Below are 26350 nucleotides of genomic sequence, written 5' to 3' on the forward strand. Positions count from 1 at the left end.
CAATAACACTTGAGATTATTGAAAAAATTTCGGTCCAATAACCATAGAGTCGTGGACATAGCCAGAATGTATGAATAAGGTTTCCCATTGATTGTTGGCACCGGTCACATATTGGAGAAATATTGGGGTATATTTTGGATAGGCGTGATTTTGTATAATAAACTCGGTGAACAAGTTTACACTGTATAAGACTGTGCCTAGCACAAATGGAAGACTTATGTAGTCGTGTTAAAATTCGTGACCACGTCTCATCAGACAGAGTCTCACCAAGATCTCCCTCCCAAAGGGCCCTCACTGAGTCAAGAGAATTTGAGCGAATAACTGATATCTGATTGTAGACTAACGAAATAGACCCTTTCAAGGGAGAAGTGGGTAAAAGCAAAGAATCAATAGCAGAATCTTTGGGTAAGTTGGGAAATGAAGGGAAATTGCTATTAACAAAACTGCGAACCTGCAGGTATCTGAAAAACTGTTGTTTTGGGAGAGAGAATTTTACAGATAGCTGCTGAAAAGACGCAAATATCTTATCAACAAATAAATCCTTAAAAGTCCATATTCCAAGACTTGACCAATTCAAAAAGGATTTATCAACAAGAGAAGGAGGGAAGAAATGATTAGCTGCTGAAGGGGCATTGTGTGAATAAATTTGCAAACCAAAGTAACGTCTGAATTGAGTCCAAATCTTAAGAGATATTTTAACAATATGGTTCCTTGAGTACTTTTTAGTAGGGGATTGTATGGGTGAATATAACAGTGCAGCAAGGGACACTGGTTTTACAGAGTTCTTTTCCATAACTAACCAATCTAATAGGGGAGCTGTTTCGGATCGAAGCCAATATTTAAAAAGTCTTATATTGGAGGCCCAATAGTAATACCTAAAATTTGGTAAGGCCATCCCACCCGATATTTTAGGCCTTTGTAGATACTGCTTAGATATTTGAGAAACTTTCTTATCCCAAAGAAATTCGGCCACGAGTGAATCTACCTGAGAGAAAAAGGAGCTGGGCAGAAAAAGGGGAATGCACTGGAATAAGTACAGGAAGCGAGGCAAGACATTCATTTTAACACAGTTAATACGTGTCACTAAAGACAATTTAAGTAAAGACCATCGTTCAAAATCCTCCTTAATTTTCAGCAACAGGGGAGAGAAGTTTGCTTTAAACAAGTCTTCTGGTTTGCGCGTAATCTGAATTCCAAGATATAAAAAACTATCCTGTGCCATTTTAAAAGGTAACCCTTGTGGAGCATTAAGTGGAGAGTTTAATAAAAAAGAGCTCACTTTTACTTAAATTAAGTTTGTATCCGGATAACTGTCCAAAGACTGAAAGTAGACGCAAAACCACAGGTACTGACGTAGTTACATCTGAGACATATAAAAGAAGATCATCTGCATATAGTGAAACCTTCGCCTCCAGACCATACCTATGTATGCCTCTGACTTCTGGGTTGGTACGAATAGCGATAGCCAAGGGCTCAATAGCCAAAGCAAAGAGCAGTGGACTAAGAGGACACCCCTGTCTAGTGGAGCGGTGCAGCGAAAAGTATGCAGAACGTGAATGATTGGTCTTAACGGAAGCTAAGGGGTTAGAGTAAAGAAGCTTAATCCAGGTTAAAAAATTATGACCCAGACCAAATCTTTTAACCGTGTGAAACAAGTACGACCACTCCACCCGGTCAAAGGCCTTTTCGGCATCCAGGGAAATTAAAGCTTCCTGTGATTTACTCTGGGAAGGGTTGTAAATTATATTGAAAAGTCTCCTTAAATTGGAGAAAGAGTGTCTATTTTGAATAAAACCAGTTTGATCAGGATTAATAATATCAGACAAGGATGTTTCAAGACGCCTAGCTAGAATTTTGGACAAAAGTTTAAAGTCTACATTTAGCAAACTTATAGGGCGATAAGAGGAGCAACAGAGAGGGTCTTTTCCCTTCTTTAGGAAAAGCGAAATGGTGGCTTGATTTAGTGTAGGAGGTAACACACCTTGTGCAAAGGACTCATTATACACATCCAGTAACAATGGGACAAGTTTGTCTTTAAACTTTTTATAAAACTCAGATGGGTACCCATCAGGGCCTGGGCACTTCCCACCTTGAAGGGACTGTATCGCTGAGCCAAGTTCCAGTAAGGTAATGGACCTTCCTAATTCATTAGCAGTGTCCTGATTAACAGTAGGGATATTTAATGGTGTAAAAAAAAAAACGGTCAAAGTCTTCATCTGTAGGCGTAGTTTCAGATGCATATAGTGACATATAATATGCTTTGAAAGCTTGGTTGATCTGTGAGGGATCGGCTGTAGTTACACCCTGAGTAGTCAGAATTTTGGAAATTTGGCGAGAAGAAGTCACCTGTCGTATCTGATGTGCCAATAATTTACCGGCCTTATCACCATGTTCAAAAAACCGGGCATTAGATTGAAGCAGGAGTTCAGTAGCTCGATGAGTCATGAGAGAATCAAACTCCGCTTGGAGTAGAAGGCATTCTTTGTAGATATTTGGGCTAGATGAAATTGCAAATAGCATATCTAATTGCTTGATTTGTTGTCTCAAGTTATTCAACTTTTCACGTCTCAATTTACTCTGATAATGTATGTAAGAAATGATCTCCCCTCTAATAAAAGCCTTTAGGGATTCCCAGAGAAGGGAAGCAGACACCCCTGGAGTTCTGTTTGTGCTAAAAAAAAAGTCAATCTGCCCAGAGATAAAATTAACAAAGTTGTCATTGGACAATAAACGTACATTAAGCCTCCAAAGTGGCCGTTCAGATAATGAGGTGCTAAATTTTATGTCCATCAGAAGAGGAGCATGATCAGAAAGAACGAAGGCATCATATCTACACATAGATATAAATGAAAGTAACCGATTATCAACTAAAATAAATCGATACGCGTAAACGTGTTGTGTACAGATGAAAAGAATGAATATTCCTGTTTTGAGGGATTAAAAAAACGCCACACGTCAGACACTGCAAATTCTTGCATGAGAGACTGAATTGTTTTTGCAGACCATGAAGGTACAGCTGGTTTTGCTGAAGAACGATCCAGAACAGGGTCAAGCCAACAGTTAAAGTCCCCACCTAATATTAAAAGATAGGCTGACATATCTGGTAGGGTGGAAAATAAACGTTTGAAAAAACACTCATCGTCACAGTTGGGTGCATAAACATTGACCAACGCAACATGTAGGTCCTGAAGCAGACCAGTGACAATAACATACCTGCCATTAGGATCTGAGATTATCTGATGGGAAACAAAACAAACAGATTTGTGCAAGAGAATGGCTGTACCTCTAGCCTTGCTGGAGAATGAAGAATGATAGACTTGGCCCACCCAGCTCTTCCTCAGCTTCAAATGATCCCGGATCCTAAGATGGGTTTCCTGTAGAAAGATGATCTGAGCCCCCAGCTGCTGTAGGTGGTGCAGTACTTTACTACGTTTAATGGGATTATTGAGCCCTTTACAGTTAAAACTGGTAAATCGGAGGTCCTTTCCTACTGAAGACAGCATGATATTAAATCAATTAAGTATATAAACATGGGTTATCATAAAGACTTATCCAGACATTTTGTAGATGGAGTGATGTAAAAGAAAGCTGGTTGGAGATGTGGCTATAAAACACACAGAACAACTTAAAAAAAACATGAACAAATCGCAGAAGCATTCCCCCAAACGGAGTGCGCGATGCCCAATCCCCCCACATGTCCCATACCGGAGGTAGCTTAAACTGACTCCTCCATCTAGAATGTGACAAGAAATATTACACAAAAAGAAAAAAAAATGCACCTTGTTCAACATTTAACATAAGCACCATAAAATTAAATAAGTAAAACAAAACAATAAAGTAATTATAAAGATAAATAAGATTAAATAAAAAAGAAAAAGGAAAAAATAAATAAATAAAATAAATAATAATAATAAAAATAAAATAGAATAAAATAAAATAAAATTATATTCTATAAATATGACCATTTGGTTACCAGTACCAAAGTCAGTAAAAATAAGATCTAATATAGCTGTAACTATACAATAGAAGAGCAAAAAAGGACAAATAATTTCTCATGCTACCAACAATAACAATTTAAAAGTATACTAAAACTACTTTAATAAAAATAATATATAAAACAATCATTAAATAAATAGAATAAACAAATAAATACATTAAAAAAATATATATAATAATAGCAACCAATAATAATAATAAGGGAAAGATAGAAAAGAAACTTAAAATATAATTAAACCACCACAAAAAACTAAATTATTAATGTGCATATTCACAATAAACCCAATTTGTAAACCAAGAGTAATTAGGTATATGAAAACACAGAAAGGATCTTTTCAAACCCATAGTGCTGCACCTGTCACCCCTTGCAGAAAGAATCAAACCAGATTTGAGATGGTGTCCGGGGCCACCACAGACTTAACTTGACTTTCAACAAAGTCCATAGCAAGTAATGGGTCCTCGAATCGATGAGTTCGTCCACCAGGGAGGGTAACACGGAGCACAGCCGGAAAAAAAAGTCCAAACTTAACACCTGGACATGAGTGGAGCTCTTTCTTCACTTTAGCAAAGGCGGACCTTTTCTTTGAGACAGTGGCAGTAAAATCCGGAAAGACGGAGACCCTCTTTCCCTGGTAGAGTAGGGGGGCAGATGCTCCAGCCTTACGTAGAATTTCATTGCGTTGCTGAAACAGGTTGATTCGCGCAATAAAGGGGCGAGGCGGCTCTCCATCCTTCGGCTTAGAGCGACTCGTGCAGTGTGCCCGATCCAAAACGGGTTTGTTGTCCAGCCCGAGCAGATCACTTAATAATGTGGTGACAAAATCTGTTGGACAATACGTATATTATTCAGCCTCGAGCGTCCCTCTAAATCTTCACACTTCTGCGATAGAAAGTCGACTCACTGTAGCTTGTAAGCTAGTTAGCTGACTGTCATGATCATTAGCAGATTGCTCAAGGCTTCCAATGATGTCGCTCTGCGCATTTATCTTTGATTCCAAAGCCTCAAGAGCAGCCGTAATCTCTTTCTTAACTACCCCAGAAACAACCTGTTCAAACTCTTTGACAATATCCGCACGCATATTCTTCATCATTACCTCCATGCGCGTTAGCAGACGCTCGTTAGAGTCACGCTCAGAGTCGGCTTCTGGCTCAGGTGAGAGTGGGGGCTTGGCGTGGCCTGTTCTCGTAGCTTCGGTTTTTCCCCGGGTTTCCATAATTCTGCAAAAAACCTTCAGCTGACTGAACACGGGTTGATTGTGGATGGTAATTGCAAATAACGGTGGTTATTAGAAGATAATAAGGTGCAAAATATAATCGAAATGTCACATTCCCGCGGAGCTACTGCGGGCACGTCCTACATGGTCTGCGCTCGCTCCACTCCTCCCCAGCAACGTTTCATCTCTAATGCCCTTGCTGATGGAAGGAGGTTTTCACTCAAAATCTCACGATACATGGCACCATTCATTCTTTCTTTTACACGGATCAGTCATCCTGGTCCCTTTGCAGAAAAACAGCCCCCCCCATGCTTCACAGTATGTATGGTTTTCTTTGGATGCAACTCAGCAGTCTTTCTCCTTCAAACACGACAAGTTGAGTTTTTACCAAAAAGTAATATTTTGGTTTCATCTGACCATATGACATTCTCCCACTCCTCATCTGGATCATCCAAATACCCTCTAGCAAACTTCAGACAGGCCTGGACATGTACTGGCTTTGAGTTCAAACAGGTGCTATCAATAAAAGGTAATGAGTGGAGGACAGAGGAGCCTCTTAAAGAAGTTGCATATCTGTGAGAGCCAGGAATCTTGCTTGTTTTATCACGGAATTTATCAATTACTTCATAAAAAATCCTAAGATGTGATTTCCTGGATACATCCCTGCCCCATTTTGTATTTTGTCTCTTTCATCTCTCATAGTTGAAGTGTGCCTATGATGATTACAAGCCTCTCTTATCTTTTTAATTGGGAGAAATTGCACAATTGGTGCTACTTTTTTGCCCCCGTGTGTGTGTGCAGCTCATCCTGGCTGCACAGGTGCAGTCTTTGAGCACCAGAGAGATAGAGGCACAGATCTACCGCACCAGACAAGACCCAAGGTGTAGGCTGTACAAAGAGGTCTCTGAGACAATCCAGCACATAACTGCAAGGTGTAAGATGCTGGTAGGGAAAGCATACATGGAGCGGCATGACCAAGTGACAGGCATATTGTACAGAAACATCTGTGCAGAGTACGGACTGGAAACCCCCAGACCACTTTCCCCACCTCCCTGAGGTCAAGGTGGGAAACACCTCCAAAGGTAGTGGAGAATGATCGAGCCAAGATTCTGTGGGACTTCCAGATGCAGACTGACAGAATGGTGATGGCGAACCAACCGGACATTGTGGTGGTGGATACTCAACAGAGCAAAGCCATTGTGGTGGACATTGCAGTACCAAGTGATTGGAACATCAAGAAAAAGGAATGGTCATTGGATCATTCGGGGCAGAGGCCCCCAAACTGGAGGAGTGGCTACATATATATATATATATATATATATATATATATATATATATATATATATATATATATATATATATATATATATATATATATATATATATATATATATACACACAGGGCATCCGGAAAGTATTCATAGCTCTTCATTTTTTCCACATTTTGTCATCTTACAGCCTCATTCCAAATTGTGTTAAATTCATCTCTTACCTCAAAATTCTACACACAATACCCCATTATGACAATGTGAAAAAAGTTGTTGTTTTTTTTTACATTTTTTGAATTTATTAAAAATAGAAAACTAAGAAATCACATTTCAGTATTCACAGCCTTTGCTTAATACTTAATTACAATTACAGCCTCAAGTCTTTTTGAATATGATGCCACAAGCTTAGCACACCTATCTTTAGGCAGTTTTTCCCATTCTTCTTTGCAGTAGTTCTCAAGCTCCATCAGGTTGGATGGGAGACGTCTGTGCACAGCCATTTTCAGGTCTCTCCAGAGATGTTCAATCGGATTCAAGTATGGACTCAGGCTGGGCCACTCCAGGACATTCACAGAGTGGTTCTGAAGCCAATCCTTTGAGATCTTGGCTGTGTGCTTCGGGTCGTCGTCCTGCTGAAAAATGAACCTTCGCCCCAGTCTGAGGTCAAGAGCTCTCTGGAGCAGGTTTTCATCCAGGATATCTCTGTATATTGCTGCATTCATTTTTCCTTCTATCCTGACTAGTCTGCCAGTTTCTGGCTTTCATCTGGCCACACTACCATACAGGTCTGATTGGTGGATTGCTGCAGAGATGGTTGTCCTCCTGGAAGGCTCTCCTCTCTCCACAGAGGAACATTGGAGCTCTGACAGAGTGACCATCGGGTTCTTGGTCACCTCCCTGACTAAGGCCCTTCTCCCCCGATCGCTCAGTTTAGACGGCCAGCCATCTCTAGGAAGAGTCCTGGTGGTTCCAAATGTCTTCCATTTAGGAATAATGGAGGCCACTGTGCTCATTGGGACCTTCAAAGCAGCAGAAATTTTTTTGTATCCTTCCCCAGATTTGTGCCTCAAGACAATCCTGTCTCGCAGGTCTACAGACAATTCCTTTGACTTCATGCTTGGTGTTTGTGCTCTGAAATGTACAGTCAACTGTGGGACCTTATATAGACAGGTGTGTGCCTTTCCAAATCATGTCCAATCAACTGAATTTACCGCAGGTGGATTCCAGTTAAGCTGTAGAAACATCTTGAGGATGATCTGTGGAAAAAGGATGCAATATGAATACTTATGTAAATGTGATTTCTTAGTTTTCTATTTTTAATAAATTCAAAAAATGTCAAAAAAAAAACTTTTTCCACATTGTCATAATGGGGTATTGTGTGTAGAATTTTGAGGTAAGAGATGAATTTAATACAATGTGGAATGAGGCTGTAACATGACAAAATGTGTGTGGGGGGGAAATAAATAAATAAATATATATATATATATATATATATATATATATATATATATATATATATATATATATATATATATATATATATATATATATATATATATATACTAAAAATCTAACCATGCTTTAACAGAATTATTTTTAAACTCATAAAACAGGCCTGGACAAAAATTATGGTACCCCTAGAAAAATAATGTGACCAAAGGGACATGTTAATCCAAGGTGTGTCCACTAATTCGCATCACAGGTGTCTACAATCTTGTAATCAGTAAATCGCCTTATATATAGGGCTACAGGTCGTCACTGTGCTGTTTGGTGACATGGTGTATACCACACTCAACATGGACCAGAGGAAGCAAAGGAAAGAGTTGTCTCAGGAGATTAGAAAGGAAATTATAGACAAGCATGTTAAAGGTAAAGGCTATGAGACCATCTCCAAGCGGCTGGAGGTTGCACATATTATTCAGAAATTTAAAATCCATGGGACTGTAGCCAACCTCCCTGGACATGGCCACAGGAGGAAAATTGATGACAAATCAAAGAGACAGATAATACAAATGGTAACAAAAGAACCCAGAAAAACTTCTAAAGAGATCAAAGGTGAACTTTAAGCTCAAGAAACATCATTGTCAGATCGCACCATCCATCATTGTTTGAACCAAAGTGGACTTAATGGGAGAAGACCAAGGAGGACACCATTGCTGAAAACAAAATATAAAAAAGCCAGATTGGAATTTGCCAAACTACAACACTATCAAGGTATTCTAGAGAGAAATGTGCTGGCCAGTGTCATAAAGCTTGGTCTCAGTCGCAGGTCATGGGTCTTGCAACAGGACAATGACCCAAAACACACAGCTAAAAACACCCAAGAATGGCTAAGAGTAAAACACTGGACTATTCTAAAGTGGCCTTCTATGAGCCCTGACCTAAATCCTATTGAGCATCTTTGGAAGGAGCTGAAACATGCTCTCTGGAAAAGGCACCCTTCAAACCTGAGACAACTGGAGCAGTTTGCTCATGAGGAGTGGGCCAAAATACCTGCTGAGAGGTGCAGAAGTCTCACTGACAGTTACAGGAATTGTTTGATTGCAGTGATTGACTCAAAAGGTTGTGCAACAAAATATTAAGTTAAGGGTACCATCATTTTTGTCTAGGCCTGTTTCATGAGTTTAGTTTAATAATTCTGTTGAAGCATGGTTCAAAAGCAATGTCTGACTTTCATTGGTTAAATTTCAAAGAATTTTTACTTTTGTCAGATTCAAGATATTTCTGTGACTATATATATATATATATATATATATTATATATATATATATATATATATATATATTTACACGATGAAAAATGAAGGTTGCTCCAGTATTAAACAAACTATACAAGCATGTAATGAAAACAGCTAAAGTTCAGAAGATTTAGAAAATATGTTTATGATGTGTTTTATAGCCATTTTATTCTTTTAAACAATATTGTTTATGCACAAGTATGTGATTGCGTGTGTGCATGTACACCACTAAACCCCTACTGCCAAACCTGTAAACCTAGGGGAAACACTGACTATAAATGCTGATTAGTGCTATCAGAAACTTTAGTGCATTTTGGCGCTCCTGGTACTCCGCAACATGCCACAGACCAACCAGCAGCTAGCTACAAAACAAGGCTAGATTAAACAAAGATACAAACCAAATCTTTTCATTTTTCACACATTAACGGTTATGATTAGAGGTTGGCACATTTTATTGGAGAAATGGCTGGTTGACTCTAGCTCAATCCAGCTCAAACTGGTTTTCTCCAGTTCTCTCCAGTGCACACAGGCAAGAGAGAGAGAGAGAGTGAGATAGTGAGCAAGTGTGAGCGAGAAAGAAGGAAGTGCAGAAACTCAAGAAGCTCATTGGTTTTCTTTCCAGATTGTGCAGGGCATGTCTGCACGATTATAGATTTAAAATTATTGCGATTTTTCTAAACATGTCTGGAACTGCGAGACATCCCTGCCTAATTTTTGTAGGACTTCTCTGTCCAGTGTTGTTTTGTTGGTCCAATCACAGTCAGTTATTTGTAGCTTGAGTCTAAAATGGACATTTCCTCTCAAATGTTCTTGTTTAATTCAGAGCTAAATCTCAAACATCTCTTCCTACAATGTTTAGTGTTTTGCTCATTGATTCGGCATGAACGCTGTTTCTCCCTCAATGTGATGTATTTTGATGTAATGCATTATATGATGTATTTTGATTTAAATGGACTATGCTTTTCTCTCTTGGTTCAATTAATCACATTGTTTTATACAGCAGATTTAAAAACAACCACAGTTGTCCAAAGTGCTTCACAGGTTATCACAAAATACAGTTAACAATAAAATACAACAAAGCCATGCATTAATGTTCAAAATTAGACCATTGTATTTGCTGAAACAATGTCAATTGCCAATGAATAAAAGTAAGTCTTCAGTATAGTTTTAAAATCATTCTTGCAATGTTGGAGTGATAAATGCAAGATCATACAAACATGATACGTCTATGGGGCAATGTCATTCTGACTTTTTCAATAATATATATGTCTAATATTTATATTGATGTCTATTTTGCTTAATGCTACACTTACTAAATTGCTGTGTATCTTCCATGCTAATGCTATGATTTCATTACAGGGTTGAATCAATGGTGACCCTTGGTTAATCCCACTGGTGATTCCTGTGTAATCTCTAATTGTTATGTAAACTGATGTATAAATATGTTGGGATTCAACTTTAGGTCATTGAATGGAACATTAGCCCAAAAGCAACTCCAAAGCACTAGGATTCAAATTTGCAGAATGTTACGCCACCAAGGCCACAGTAGAAATCACTGTACAAACATTGGCTATTCCTCTCTCTCCTTCTACTGTCCTCTTCTTTTCTCAATACACCGCAGATTTTTTCTATCTTCTGAGACGCACACCTCCCCTCTCGTCTCTCTCTAAGCACGTGAGGAAAGCGTGCTGATGCCACCAAAAGCGTAATCTTTATTTTCCCTTGGAACCAAAATATTAATGGCTATACTTTTCTAAACCCTCTAGTTACTTTTCTTTTGCTAAAAACTGTGCAAGTAAACAATTTGAGAGTTGCCCTCAAAGCGGAGTAAATCCACTCTTAAACGCACATAAACAGCCGTCTAAACTCCCCGAAGACTACAGATGGGTCCTGGATCGAGACCCCATCCTCTGCATTCCCTACATTCTCCATCTCTCTGCGGGGACCATAATGCCGCGACTTGGACCCGGTGACTGTGCCCAGACGCCTGGACATAGTCCCCGACCCATGTGGCGTCCTCCACACCTCTGAGGACCACTGTACCCTAGACCATACCCTTGTCCCCAACTGGTGTTGTAGCCCCCTCGAGACCTGGCTTGGGACAAAAATTCTGCCGGTCCCCTGCTTGGATCATCCCGGATCTGCAATATTATGTCCACCAGAGGAATTGATCACCCCACTGATGAGACTACTGATACATCTCCCCAGTAAGATCTGAACAAGCAGTGACCTTATTTACCAGAAGTTGGCACCGTTTAAGAAATTGTGTCCCATGTTCCCAGTCGAAAGTGGATCTTGTCAGCAATTATAGCAAGTTATATTACCAGGCTGAGTAAAGTTGAATCTGCTTTTTAACTACCTCACTTGTTAAGCTTTGTACATCGCTGTTTGATTCAATGTCATAATTTGAGCTTTTAACATTGTTTAAATGCTTAACCTTGCGTGTTTTGATGAACAAACCACAACAAAGAATTCTTGTTTAGTGATTTCTGAAGTTATTACCTAGTCCTTGACCTGGTACATTTACCCTTCAGACTGAGAATTGCTAGGTTTTGATTTCCAAGGTTTTGTTTTGAATTCATGGGAATTCTGGTGCCCCACATTTATCTAAATCGCTGTATTGTTAAATTATTAAGTATGCATCTCAACCTAGCCCCAATTCTACCATCCTTCTCACCTATCCTTTGTTCGGTCTCATCTGTGCTGTCTGGACCTCTCTCAGGACAAAGCTGGCACACTATCAGACAACAGTAACCTAGGTAGCATCTAGTGGTGATCTGAGAATACATCTGAGCTGGGTTAGCCAATCTAATTACATATGGTAGCTTAAAGTAATTTTTTTCTAGTGTATATTTTTGACAGTCCTAGTCCCATCCTTAAAAGTATTTTCTTCACTGGCTAATCTAGCCACTATGCAGCCACACTGTCTAATCCTAATCCCACCCTTAACTCTACTGTAATGTCCAGATGGTCCTGGTCTCATGTGTTTGCAGGTGATGGGGATCGGTGCACCTGACAAGTACCTGTCATCATATCGAAGCATGCACGGATCGGTCATCAGTTACAGCTGCGACAAAAATCTTGTGGTAAAGAAAAAACAAACAGTTAAATGTGTGCAGTTCCATTATGTTGCTTTGGTAGTTCTATTCCGTAGACCACTAATACTTTATGATAAAGTCTAGTTTTATCAACTTAATAAAGTTTTTAAAAATCTTGCTTAAAAAGGAGTGTGATGTATTAAAACATCTGAACTCCCATACTTTCTCATCAATGTCATTTATCGTTTTATACTGACCCTGTTATGGACCAATGGTGAGGCAGCACAGACTGGTTTATTTTCCAGGGGAACATTTTGCTGAATGGAAATGCGGCACAGCTGACTGAGCGGTACCTGATGTTCGCTGAAGGTATGGCCTACGGCATCGACCAAGTCCTCGAACCTCCCGGACTGGGGGCTCACTGCGATGGGAATGAGAACCAAACTGTATATGTGAGTAATGGATTCACCTGGTTTACATTCATTATCCATTCTCCATTGTTCTGTTTTGTTTCCTATTCAAGTACAAGTTGGTATTTGTAATTATATTAATTAATTATTAGGGATGGGACAGTACACGATGTCCACAAGATGATACGGGATAAGAGATTGGGTCCACGCAAGCAAGTCAGGATGAGATTTTGACATAATTTTTAATCAATCTATTGTTCACAATTATGTAATTGTAGCAGTTTTATTTCATGAGATCTTGTGGTGCGAGATTTTGTCCCATCCCCATTCATTCATTGCTTTTCTGCTTTTGTCTTTGATTTAACACCTTATTCATTTAGTGCTTTCCAGGAGATTCGAATTTAGAGACACATATTTTTATTTGTAAGCCTGCCTTATGTGACTTGTTATTTTAGGGTCGTTGTGGACGCTGCTTATTTCCTCCTTCCTGCTACTTCAGACACATAGACACGGTCCGTATCACTCACTCTAAACATTTCTTATTTACGACTAAATGCAGATGAAATTCAGCATAAATGTTTTGTTTTCCTAAGCAGTATTGTTTTTTTGTTTTTTTTATTATTCATGCCTGGGGCTGAACTCATAATTTCCAAATCATGTGTATACTCTTTTCAGGGGAGGGTGGAGACTTGTTTCATGTCGTCTCGCAGGTACTCTATGGATTATGACCTGTCTTCGTTTGGACGCAGAGGCTGCAAAAGAGTGTGTCAACTCTCCTCATGGACCAAGAAGTGCTGCAAGAACCACTATGGGCGGGACTGCACAGGTATCAGCACTGTTTTTTAAAAACGTATAAAAATGTATGGAGAATCTCAACAACTATTCTTATATATATATATATATATATATATATATATATATATATATCATTATTACTCATCTGTGTCCATACAAAAACATTATCCATAATGCAAAAGTTGTTTTTTTACATTCAGCACTTTTGTGCTCAACTATTTTATTTTTCTGATCAGATTGCAGAATGAGCACCTAAGGGTTACCAGATCCTATGACTAAAAATATTTTACAATTAACCCAAACTAACCCAAGACTCACACTTGACACACCATACCAAAATTGGGTATTGCTAAATTGATTAAACCTGGAGCTAAATCTAAACGTAGACTATGAGGGCTTAATTAGGACTAGAATAGGACCAAACAACCTACAACCAGGACCAAACTAAGGCAACTGTGAACATATTCTTTGATAGGATGTGTCCTCAGTATATAGTAAGTAATGTCAGGTTCTGTTGGTTCTTTTTACAACAGTAGAAGTGCATTTAAAACTCATCCAAACCTGGAATCTGATTGGCTGTCTCTCTGTGACATTAGTGTGTCCGGGTGGAGTCGAAGCTCCCTGTGGTTTCCATGGTAACTGTGATGATGGTTTCAAAGGCTCGGGTAAGTGTAGCTGTGAGAGAAACTTCAGAGGAGACTCCTGCAATCTGTGTGCGCCCAACCATTATGGAGCCAACTGCACAGGTAGGCCTCCAATTCCAGGATATGGAAGTGTGTGCTTTTTTGTTAGTTTTTTTTTTTTTTCCAAATATTTATTAAAGGTTTTCAAAACATAAAATCAAACAAAAAATAAAAAAATTAAGAAAGTATAGCATAAAAATAGTATAATAACAGTAACATTGAAAGAAGACATATTGTGCTAGTGTCTGCTATGTAGTTATAATCTATGACACCCATGGATCAGTGTGTTATCGTTTTAAATCACAATATTCATCTAAAATGACTTAATAAAAGAAACAAGTCCTTTGACTTCCAAATTAGAAAACTGTGGTGTCCAATGGGAGCTGACATCACTGTAAATGGCATTACAACTAAGCAGATTTTTAAAATTTATATCACACTTACTAAGAAACAAAGTAAGTACAGTGGACATATACCGGAGGTGGTGAAAATGAGGGTTGATCAGCAAAATGGCGTCTTGAAAAGTAGTGGTTAAATTGCTCAAGCATGCACGAATCACCCCAAATGATGAGGTGGTTAAAAGCTCTAAAAAGTTGATTTTTTGGTGGGGATAATATGACATTTTAACATCCAGATAGTTGTAGACATGTGTTCAAATATCAGCAACACCACACCAAGCCTGGGGCCACAGGAAACGCTGCTCTTGCCACCCATCTAGGATTATGAGTTCATCACACTGAATCTGAAAACTACCAATCAACAAACGCTGAACCAAATTATTTAAAAGTGACTAATGCCTCCACTATCTTAATTATACATATTATACATTATGGCCTTAAAGTGTGTCTTACAGAACTGTTTCCTGTGTTTCAGCCTGTAACTGCACAGAGAGGGGCTACTGTGAGGTTGGACTGGAGGGCTCTGGAGTCTGTGTCTGTGAGAGTGGCTGGACTGGAGACCGCTGCCAAATCAACCTTGGTCAGTACAATAGTATTGCAAAGGAAGACTTAGTGTTAAAGTACGACGGAGTATAAAAAAATAAATTAAAAAAATTATGCAGGCGCTATGAGAATAAAGTCGAAGCCAGAAAAAGTCGTAATATTATGAGAAAAAAGTCGAAATATTACGAGAATAAAGTCGCATTTTTATGAGAGTATAGGCTGCTGTGCGTGAATGAGTGGCCAATGCATTATGGAGAATTTGGAGCATTTTGTTCAGATAAACTTTCAACTGGGGTTTACACACGATGAAATACTGTGTCTTCTAGCCCACCATCACCACACTATGGTAAATGGTTACATTTTTCTATACCGCTTTTCCACCTTCAAGGCACTCAAAGCGCTTTACAACAAGGAACCCCCCCACACCCACACCCACACCCACACACACACACACACACACACACACGCACCAGTGTACGTGTAGCAGGTGTAAGATGGCCACAGGAGGCAGGGTTCTTTTCAATGACGTTTAATGTGTCTCCCTTTAAAGACAACAGCAGAGGCACAAATGAGTAAAAAACGAACACTCGGTCTCCCAGTGCACAGTCTGCGCTGCTCTGACCATTACAATGTACACTATGCAAAATATGAAATGAACAACAAAACATTCTAACCTTTAAAGACAACGGCAGAGGCACAAATGAGTAAAAAACGAACACTCGGTCTCCCTACAACACAAATAAGATACAGTATTAACACAAAAAACGTTTTTTATAAACCAAAAAATTATTAACTTTACAATGTCAAACTTTATATTACAGAACAATGATAGAACTACGAAAAAATGCTAAAATGCTAGCTCATTTTTTAGGGAGACAGTGGAGCACAACTCACCAGTGCACAGTCCGCGCTGCTCTGACAGGGGGACAGAGACAGCGCGCACATGTGCCACAGGGCGTGCCACACTAATTATGGCCCCTGCGCAACATTTACCAGGTGGAACCCTAATAAAAAACATTTTTTACAAAGTTATGAAAAAGGTAAAATAAAAATATAATAAAATAAAACTAATACTCCTAACAGATTTTGAGAATGTTCACATATAAACAAACAAAAAACCATTTTGCTACATACTCCCCTCTGAACTTCTCAAAACTGTCCCAATAGACTGCAAACTGGAACCAGATCAATCTATTAACTGGCTTCACTAATCTACCAGCCCTAGTTCTGAAAAGACTGACTGTGTCAGGGACTGCTTCTTTGGTTTCTGGCTGGGCACAAGAAGGTGTGAGGACTGGACTGGTAACACTGTCTTCCACTTCTCGGTGATTACTTTCAGCACCCTGATGACCTTCAGGGTCAGACTCAGTGCATGACTCATTGACTAGATCTGGGGAAGTCTGAGAAGGGCATGAACTCAAAAGGGGATCGTCAAACAACGTTTCTTCCACCCACTCAGTGGTGCGATCAACTGGACTGTGCTCTGAATCAACAAGTGACAGATCCTGACTGACACTGTTCGCATTGCTCTGTTCAGGAGTGGAATTAAAGGAGGACACGGACTCTTGCTCATGGTCAAGCTCAAGTGGCAAGAAGTTGGCTGACAAGAGCAGGTTTCGGTGGACTACTTTCTCTTGTACAGTTGCCGTGTTTCTGATTCGGTAAGTATGACACTTGGGATCTTTGGACACAACAGTGTACATAGTGGAGCACCACTTATCAGCAAGCTTCCTACGTCCACGCTCACCCTTGTTTGCCAAGAGAACCTGGTCACCTTCTTCAATGTCTGCACCTTTCACCTTCAAGTTGTACAAGCGGGCTTGGTGTCGCTGACTATCCTCGACATTGGCTTGGGCTGCAGCAAGGGCCTCTTTGAGAGTGTCTCTTACCTTTTTTACATAGCTGTTGTAGTCAGTGATTTCATTGTCTCTTTTTGCATTGTGGAACATAACATCGACTGGGAGTCTGGGTATCCGACCAAACATCAGATAAAATGGCGCATAGCCAGTTGACTCATGGGTTGTACAATTATAGGCGAATGTCAATGTCTGGAGCATCTGTGGCCATTTACTCTTATCACGGGGCGGCAAAGCTCTGATCATGTTCCCTAGTGTCCTATTAAACCTTTCGGTCTGCCCATTGCCCATTGGGTGATAAGGCGTGGTCCTTGATTTTTTCACTTCAAATATTTTCAACAGTTCCTGGATGAGCTCACTCTCAAAGTTCGCGCCTTGGTCTGCATGAACTCTTTGAGGGAATCCATAGACGCAAAAGTATCTGTCCCATAACTGACGGGCAACCTGTTTAGCTGACTGATCGGGGCACTGGAACACATGGGCCATTTTAGTAAAGTGGTCAGTTACCACTAAAACATCAACACTTCGGCCTTTCGCATCCTCAGCCGACCAGAAATCAAGACACACTAGCTCTAGGGGGCTCGTGGTTTTTATGCTTTCGAGGGGAGCTCTTCCCTCTGGATCAAGAGTCTTACTCACAACGCAACTTTTGCAGCATCTGACATATTCACGAGTACTTTGCTCCATATTGATCCAAAAGAAACGCTGCCTGGCCAGGTGTAAGGTGCGGCTTTGGCCTTGGTGCCCAGCATCGTTGTGCACACCATGGAGGACTTGGCCAACTAGGGACAGGGGAGTTACATACTGGTGTCGCTTTCTGCCAGTCGTCAGGTCTTTGCACACCCTGTACAGAACGTTATCAAGCATTTTCAATTTCTCCCACTGCTTGAGGAGCTTCAGGGCTCTTGGAGACAGACTGGACTTTTCTCTCCTTGATGGCCGCCTGCCACGCGTAACAAATGGTATGACTTGACCAATGGTGGCGTCATTTCATTGTGCGTCTTGGAGTTCTTGAACTGAAAACACAGGTAAAGTAGGTTGGCCTGGGGGCAATAGCCTCTCTAAGTCCTGAGCTAGCCAAGAGAACACCCTTTGCTCTGAACTCTGGTCCTCATCTAGCTGACCTGACACTGCTGCTGACACTTCCTCATTATTCAATGACTGATGTTCTAAGCACGATATAACACAGAGACAGTTCACTTCTTGATAGTCTGCACTGGCCCTGAACACTTCCTGAACTGTGTCTTCCTTGAGTTGCTCTGACTCTCTCAACAATCTCTCGTAGTTACCAGTCTCCAAGAAACTCTGCTTTTGACAAAGGGTTGGCGGCTTAAGGCGTCTGCGACAATGTTCTTACTGCCTGGTATATATTTGATGCTGAAGTTGTATGGCGATAACTTTGCTACCCACCTTTGCTCACACGCATCGAGTTTGGGCTTTGTGAGGATATAGGTCAGAGGGTTATTATCTGTCCAAACAGTGAACGTGTTGCCCTTGAGCCAGTGGCTGAATTTATCGCAGACTGACCATTTTAGTGCCAGAAACTCTAACTGATGGGCTGGATATTTGCTTTGTGCACGTGTGAGAGCTTTACTGGCAAATGCAACGGGCCAAGCTTTTGTTTCTCCATCCTGAACCTGAGATAACACCGCACCCAGTCCATCTGTTGAGGCATCGGTGCACAGGATGAATGGCCTACTGAAATCTGGGTGGGCTAGGACAACTGACTCTAGAAGGACGGTTTTAAGACATTCGAATGACTCTCTATGCTCCTGTTTCCAGTCATTGGCATGCAACTTTTTGAATGCAGCAGCACCTCGCATGTTCCCTTTCCTCCCTTTAGGAGCAGCAGTGAGTGCAAAAAGGGGCTTGGCAATACTGGAGCAATCTTGAATTAACTGCTGGTAGTACATTGTCATGCCCAGGAAGGATTTGATTTTCTTTTGTGAAGGAGTTATACCGTCCTCCATCATTAGATCTGCCTCTGTCATAGAGGTGATGGCTTTGACCTTGTCAGGATCAGTTGAAACTCCATGTCCGTCCACAACATGACCTAGAAACCTAACACTCTTTCTGAGGAGTTGGCATTTTTTCGGAGCTAGTTATAGGCCATGAGTTCTCAGCCGGCTAAAGACCATTTCCAGCCTTTTCAGTGCTTCCGCCTCATCAGGAGCATAAACAAGGACATCATCTAAATAACAGAGAAGTGTCAAAAAGTTCTGGTCCCCGAAAATACTCATCATTAGCCGCATGAAACTCGCAGGACTGTTACACAGGCCTTGCGGGAGCCTATTGAACTCATAAAGGCCCATGGGGGTCGTGAATGCAGCTTCTTGTCCTCCTCAGCCATAGCAATATTATAAAAGCCTGAGGTGAGATCCATCGCACTGAATATGGCACTTCCTCCGAGGGCTGCCAGACAGTCCGCTTGGTGGGGTAACGGATGGGCGTCTTTGATAGTGCGTGCATTTAGCCAGCGGTAGTCTACACAGATTCTCAGATCCCCAGTTTTTTTCCACACAAGGACCAATGGTGATGCCCACTCACTGTTTGATTTGCGGATGATCTCTAGTTCTTCCATTTCTGAGAGGACCTCTCTGAGTTTGTGGTACTGCCCAGGGGGGACTCGGCGGTAAGGGAGTCTAAATGGGCGAGTGTCGGACAGATGGATTCTATGAACAATGTCTTTAGCCGAGCCACAATCGAGTTTGTTTTTTGAAAAGACGTCCTCATACTTTTGAACAAGCTGCAAGAGTTGGCTTTTCCAGTAGGGTGACACCTCACAAGAGTCAATGTCCAGATTCTCAAGACCTAGCTCGGCTAAGGTGTCTTGGTGGCCTTGGGAGTGGTCAGTATGCTCACACAACGTTGTCTGATTTCTCATTTCCAATACTTCAACAGCTTCTGTGTCCTCATCTAAATCCTCAACAGCAATGCAGGCGGACACCTCTGCAATCTTTGCATTGCGCCTCAGAGTGACTGGCTTGTTGGAGGTGTTAAGCACTCTGACTGGGATCCACCTGTCACCATGCATGTTGGATACAGTTCTACACACGATGATATGATTTTTGTGTGTGAGACTCTTGGTTGGCTCGACCAGCACAGCACTGCCTTCAGAGAGGGCGGAGTTCGGGGGCAACTTGCTCCACACAAGGTGTTCCTGTCTAGGTTGGAGAGTCACAGCCTTTGTCATCTTGGTCGTCCCAATAATGTCAGGAATGCTGTCCCCTCTCCACCTGTTAATACCGGACAACATGTTTAGTAACTGCATAATGTCAGGTGACTCTGGTGCCTCAGGTTTGCTTAGAACTTGCCAAAACTGTGTGGACTGTTTGAACTGTTTTAGAAGGTACTTAATGACATTAGTCCCAATGATCATTTGGTCTTTTTGCCCTGGAACGACCAGTACTGGAACCCTAAATTTACAGCCATACACTTCCACCTTTAAATCATAAATGCACTTGGGCTTGACCTTAGCTCCACCACAGCCAACGAGTACAATGTCAGAGCAGGTGTCACTGGACATGGATACTGAGTCAGCGCTGCTTATCATCTGTTCAGCCTCTTCACTTATGGTACATGCCATCGAACCAGTATCAAGTAGGGCTTTGAGGGACACTACATCCTGCACCTGTGCATTGGTATATAATAGACTGTCAGCTTTGTCAAGCCTAACTGTGTTTTGAAATAACACAACAGTGTCTGGGGGTGAGGCTGTCACACATTCAGAGTAGATGGACTGAGCATCGTAGTCAAGTTTGAGGGTTTCTTCTACTTTATCACTCACATTGTCCCCTCCCGCATGTGAGTGCATTAGTTTCCCTGAAACAGTGGGGCTGGGGTACTGCCTTGTTGAGTTGTGGGGGATTTAGTACAGTCTTTTCTCTGGTGACCGACCTCTAGACAGCCCAAACACCTTTTCTCTTTCATACAATGTGAACGTGTTGAGTGAGAGTTTTGTCCACAGACACGGCATGGAGATGGGCGGCCAAATGGGGAGGACTGTGCTCTGGCAGCAATTGGTGCAGGCTGACTTGTACGTTCTAGCACTCTCTCCAACATACTTAGCACTCTCTCTAATGCATTTGACTCTGGGACAGGTTGTTCACTCACCTTAACAGGGCTAGTTATCTTGGCTGTGTTTACACTAGTGTACTCTGCATCATACGTTGGAGGGTCAACATTTGCTACAGCTGTGGCCACACGTAGGGCGTGTGCTTTGGGCAAGGCTGCAGGTAACCTTTTATCTTGGTACTCTCTCTGATGTTCATCAATAGCTTCCTGCACTTCGGTGAGTGACCATTTACTGATGGGCTTACATTTGAAAACACAAGCGAGATTAGCATCAGGGCAGTTTCGGATAAACATCATGGCTATTTCTGAGTCCATATTGTCCATTTTACCACCATGGCACTTTAAATGTCTGTCAGCTACTTCAGCGGCTGTGTTTAACCTGACCCAATAATCTACTGGTGTTTCTTTGGTTGATGGCTGGGTGGCATAAAAATCAGCTAATGGTAGACAAGAGCCAGGGGTCTCAGTAAAGTAGCGTCTCAGAATGCTGTATATTGTCTCTGGAGTTACTGTGGCGTTGCTACTTTTTAGCCCCACTTTGACAATACTTTTTGCCCTGCCAAGGAGATGGTTTAACACTTCCTCTGCTTGCTCACTGAGGGGTAGGTCTTTTTTATGCAAGTACACTTCTACAGTGTCAATCCACTCATGAATGGAGTACTTGTCTGCACTGTCACCACGATACATCGGGGGGTCTTTAACGTCTGGTCTGACAACAAGACTTACTCTGGAGAGGTCAGCAGTTGCATTTAGTGTTTCTGACCTGGATGGATTTGCATGAGGGGGCTGTGAACTGAAGGGCTGTTGGCTGAATAAGAGACGGCCAACTATGTTCTCTCCTATCTGACTTGGTAATTCACCAATAAGCTCACGTAACTGGTGTGTGGTGTCTTCATTAATGATTGCAGGTGTAGAAAACTGTGGTATGTGTCTAGGGCTAACATCATCTGACCCAAACAGTTTTTTAGGAATAGACCCCGGAGTTTCACTCATGAATGTAAATAAACCTCTCCCTCTCCCAGCAGGTGATAATACGTTATAAGTCTCATTCTCTCTATGTGCCATAGTTAGAACAAATCAATGAAAAGTACCACAAAACAATGACTGAATCAAAAAACCCTTTGATACTGGTGAAATAAAACCCTTTTTTGTCGTTACTGAGCTAGGAGGCACTATATTTGACCCACAGTCTTATAACTAGTGACTATACCCTGCCAAACAAAATGGCGACCAACATCATCCACTTGAAGGCCAGCTTGGACTCCGGGCATCACGAGCACACAGCAGAACCTCGGCGATCGGCAGTGGCTAATCAAGGGATCCGGGTCATGGCACCAGTTTTATGTAGCAGGTGTAAGATGGCCACAGGAGGCAGAGTTCTTTTCAATGACGTTTAATGTGTCTCCCTTTAAAGACAACAGCAGAGGCACAAATGAGTAAAAAACGAACACTCGGTCTCCCAGTGCACAGTCCGCGCTGCTCTGACCATTACAATGTACACTATGCAAAATATGAAATGAACAACAAAACATTCTAACCTTTAAAGACAACAGCAGAGGCACAAATGAGTAAAAAACGAACACTCGGTCTCCCTACAACACAAATAAGATACAGTATTAACACAAAAAAACGTTTTTTATAAACCAAAAAATTATTAACTTTACAATGCCAAACTTTATATTACAGAACAATGATAGAACTACGAAAAAATGCTAAAATGCTAGCTCATTTTTTAGGGAGACAGTGGAGCACAACTCACCAGTGCACAGTCCGCGCTGCTCTGACAGGGGGGCAGAGATAGCACGCACATGTGCCACAGGGCGTGCCACACTAATTACGGCCCCCGCGCAACATTTACCAGGTGGAACCCTAATAAAAAACATTTTTTACAAAGTTATGAAAAAGGTAAAATAAAAATATAATAAAATAAAACTAATACTCCTAACAGATTTTGAGAATGTTCACATATAGACAAACAAAAAAACATTTTGCTACATACGTAGACACTGAGGGCGAGGTGGGTTAAGTGGCTTGCCCAAGGACACAACGACAGCATTCATCTGTGTGAGCTAGAATCACACCGCCAACCTATGGATCAGTGGATCTGACCGCTCAACCAATGATGTTTATGTCGAGAGCAGGATTTGAACCGCCAACCTTCGGATCAGTGATCACAAACACTCTACCAACTGAGCTACTGTCACCCACTCTATACTATCATCAGTATAAGTACTTTGAAGAGACACTGCCAGCATTTGAGTTTGTTCAGTTGGAGGACCCATACAGATTTGGAAGAAATTGCTATATCTGAACAAAATGCTCCAAATTCTTCATAACGCACTGGTCACTCATTCACACACAGCAGCCTATATTCTCATAAAAATACAAATTTATTCTTGTAATATTATGACTTTTTTCTCATAGCACCCGCATAATTTTTTTTTATTTAAGTGACCCTTATACTCCGTCGTATTAAAGGACTGTATTTTTTGGTTGATTTTAGCAGGGCAGGTAATCTGGTTATCAGGTATCAGGTAATCTGTGCACTGCTAGTGATAACTCCAGGGCCAAAACAGCTCTGAGCGTGAGGAGTGTCAGAGGGGCTGTACTTTTATAGCTATTAATGTTGTAGTTTTATTTTAAATTGCCATGGTATTTTGTGAAGAGTCACTTATTGATTCCATATTTGCCATAAAAAAGATTCCATGTGATATATTGATAAATTAGCCTGCTTCAGTAGAAAATATGTTTGTTTTCAGGTATTAGCTATTTTAGCGTGTTAGAATGAAGTTCAGATGTGTAGACATAAAACTCACCTGGGAGAATCTGTGTTCCACCAGTGTGTAAAAAGTTCCATCAGGAGAGAAGGTGGGCAGGAGGAAAAGTGTTCTCCGCTGTCTTGGGTCTCGTTTTGATCTCTGCAGTGGCTCTGGTCTGACTGCAGCGTCTTCAGCTCAATCAATGCATGATGACTGCTCTCAGCAAATATGGAGGTTCATGCTCCACATGTTTGACCAGGTTTAGTCCTGGTTAAGACTTTGTTTAGTCTATGTCTTTAACTGGACACGACTGAATGAAAGTAGATCACTGGTTTAACACACCACTGAATTATATTCATGATTATGAATTAAATATGATTAAATAAACTGGAGTTTTGTAAAATTGTTCACCCTAGCCATTTACCTTAATGTGAGCTGTTAAAAGATCAATAATTTCCAAATCTCAGACAAAAACCTGAACAATCCTGTCTGTTAACCTGAGATCCATCGTGATGATTATTATTCCATAAATACTTATAGATAGTTCAATTTGATTATTATTTATTACAGAAATTAAGTTTTATTGAAGTTTAGCTGACTTTTTTTCACGCAACTCCAGAGTCACGACCTGTATGCAGTGGGATGCATGTCCGAATCGCTCTGTGACTGAGTGCACTATATAGTCCTTTGGTTAGAACTCCGAGTTGGTACCAGAAAAGTACCTGGTGCCAATGGAGTAGGGCTAGTATAAAGATAAAAATGTATTTAAAAAGAGCAACATAAAAACTTGTCCATGAAACCCTCTAAATGGGATAACATTTACCTTGAATTAAGTCAGAGTGATTGATTAAGCACATCCGATCTAAAGTGTACTTGTGTATGTTCATCGCAGGTTCGATCCCAGAGGAGTGCAGACAGTGCCATAAAGACGCTCAGTGTGAGCCAGGCTCCGGGTGCAGCTGCAAACCAGGGTTTCAGGGTAACGGCTCCTTCTGTGAGCCTTTACCACGTGAGTCTGTTTACTGCACGCAATCTGAGTTGAAATGGACTAAACCAGAACCAAAAGAGGACTGCTATAATAGACCTTAAACACAAACTAAATTAGGGAATTGAATTAAACCAAGATTTTACCATGCCTAATTTGTTAAAAAACCAGGAACAACCAGATCTAAACCATGTGTGAAGTAGAACTAAATCAGGGCTATCCTAAATCTTGACCAATGCCAAATCAGGGATAAATAAGGACTTTATCTGGCCCAAATGACGTATTTAGTATGGGGGCTTTTTTATAGTTGAAATATTTGATACACTTTTAAACACATAAAAAACAGAACAAAACTAAAAGAAACATTTAAAAATGTACACAAAACCACAAATCCTTCCACTTCATAGTCACCGCTTCATTCCTTGCATTTAGTCCCTCTCCCCAACACTCTTACACAAGGAGTATTGTTAAATCAGGACTTTACCCAGAATATATCAGATCTGACCCAGGTTGTAGCCAGGACATAATCAGTTCTAAAGCAGGACTAAACCAAGTAAACCAGCTGAGCAATGACCAGGATAGAACAAAAATATTTGGAAAGACTAACCCCGGTCTAACTTAGTCCTCTGGATCAGCTCCAGACCTGTGTGCTGAATACAACGGAGGATGTCACGTTCATGCAGACTGCAATCAGACTGGGCTCCTCATCAACTGCTCTTGTCACAATGGTTACCAGGGTGATGGCTTCATCTGCCAGCCAATCAACAGGTTAGTGTCACTATGGATTGTGTACCCTCCCACAGTGCTTCCTCAGATTTTAAAACACAGACTACTTGGGGAAAGCTGTATTGTTTTGGCTAATGTATTTCTACTCACTGACAACACTGTGGCGTTTTACACATTATTACAGAAAATTTTAAAATGTAAAAAAAAGTAGATTGGAGTAAGATGATGCATTGTATAATTCAATTACTGTAATGAGTGTTATAGGCAAGAGCTAAAAATCCTATTATACCGTTGGCTTAAACTTGCTGTACATAGATGAAAGGGTTTGATATTAGATAACAGATAATAGCATCTTGCAGCAGTTTTTCTATTCAGGATTTAGAAAAAAAATGTGTAATAATGTGGATGTGACACGTGGCCCATTGACTATCCCTGCTTTAACGTCTCAAGCTGTATTTGTGTTTAATATGACAACAGAGCAGAACATTTGCTTTGTGTTTCAGATGTACAGAAGAGGTGAATGGAGGCTGCAGTGACTTTGCCTCCTGTACTTTCACTGGACCGGTGAGTAAGGGTAAAACAGAACCAGCTAATGAGAAAGTATTACATGCACACATAAGAGCATTGTTCCCCCATTTTACCAAAACTAGTTTGTATGAAAAATTATTATTTGAAGTGTCCAGTTCTCACGTTGTAGTTCATTTGAAGGGACAATTGCTGTGAATGAAAGCAGCTTGAATACGTTATGGTGAAAATCTTGGAGAAAAAAACCCCATAAGCTTTTACATAAATAACATATAGATGGGCTGTATAGACTACATTTTTAGTAAATGCCAAAGACAGTGCCATATTAAATAATAGTGATAAT

General features: G+C 40.8%; 1 protein-coding gene across 1 annotated transcript in view; it reads left to right on the forward strand.

The window, feature by feature from the left end:
* The window catches only part of stab1 (stabilin 1), a 124924-nt gene that overhangs the window by 59941 nt on the left and 38633 nt on the right, over positions 1-26350 (forward strand). Inside the window, exons 52-60 of the mRNA XM_055225063.1 lie at positions 12209-12301; positions 12559-12705; positions 13119-13175; positions 13339-13489; positions 14055-14204; positions 15015-15119; positions 24664-24780; positions 25392-25524; positions 25986-26046. Of these exons, the coding sequence (XP_055081038.1) occupies positions 12209-12301; positions 12559-12705; positions 13119-13175; positions 13339-13489; positions 14055-14204; positions 15015-15119; positions 24664-24780; positions 25392-25524; positions 25986-26046 (1014 nt within the window). The remainder of the gene's footprint in view (positions 1-12208; positions 12302-12558; positions 12706-13118; positions 13176-13338; positions 13490-14054; positions 14205-15014; positions 15120-24663; positions 24781-25391; positions 25525-25985; positions 26047-26350) is intronic.

The sequence above is a fragment of the Periophthalmus magnuspinnatus genome, chromosome 10, assembly GCF_009829125.3.
Source record: "Periophthalmus magnuspinnatus isolate fPerMag1 chromosome 10, fPerMag1.2.pri, whole genome shotgun sequence".
NCBI classification, from domain to species: Eukaryota; Metazoa; Chordata; class Actinopteri; order Gobiiformes; family Gobiidae; genus Periophthalmus; species Periophthalmus magnuspinnatus.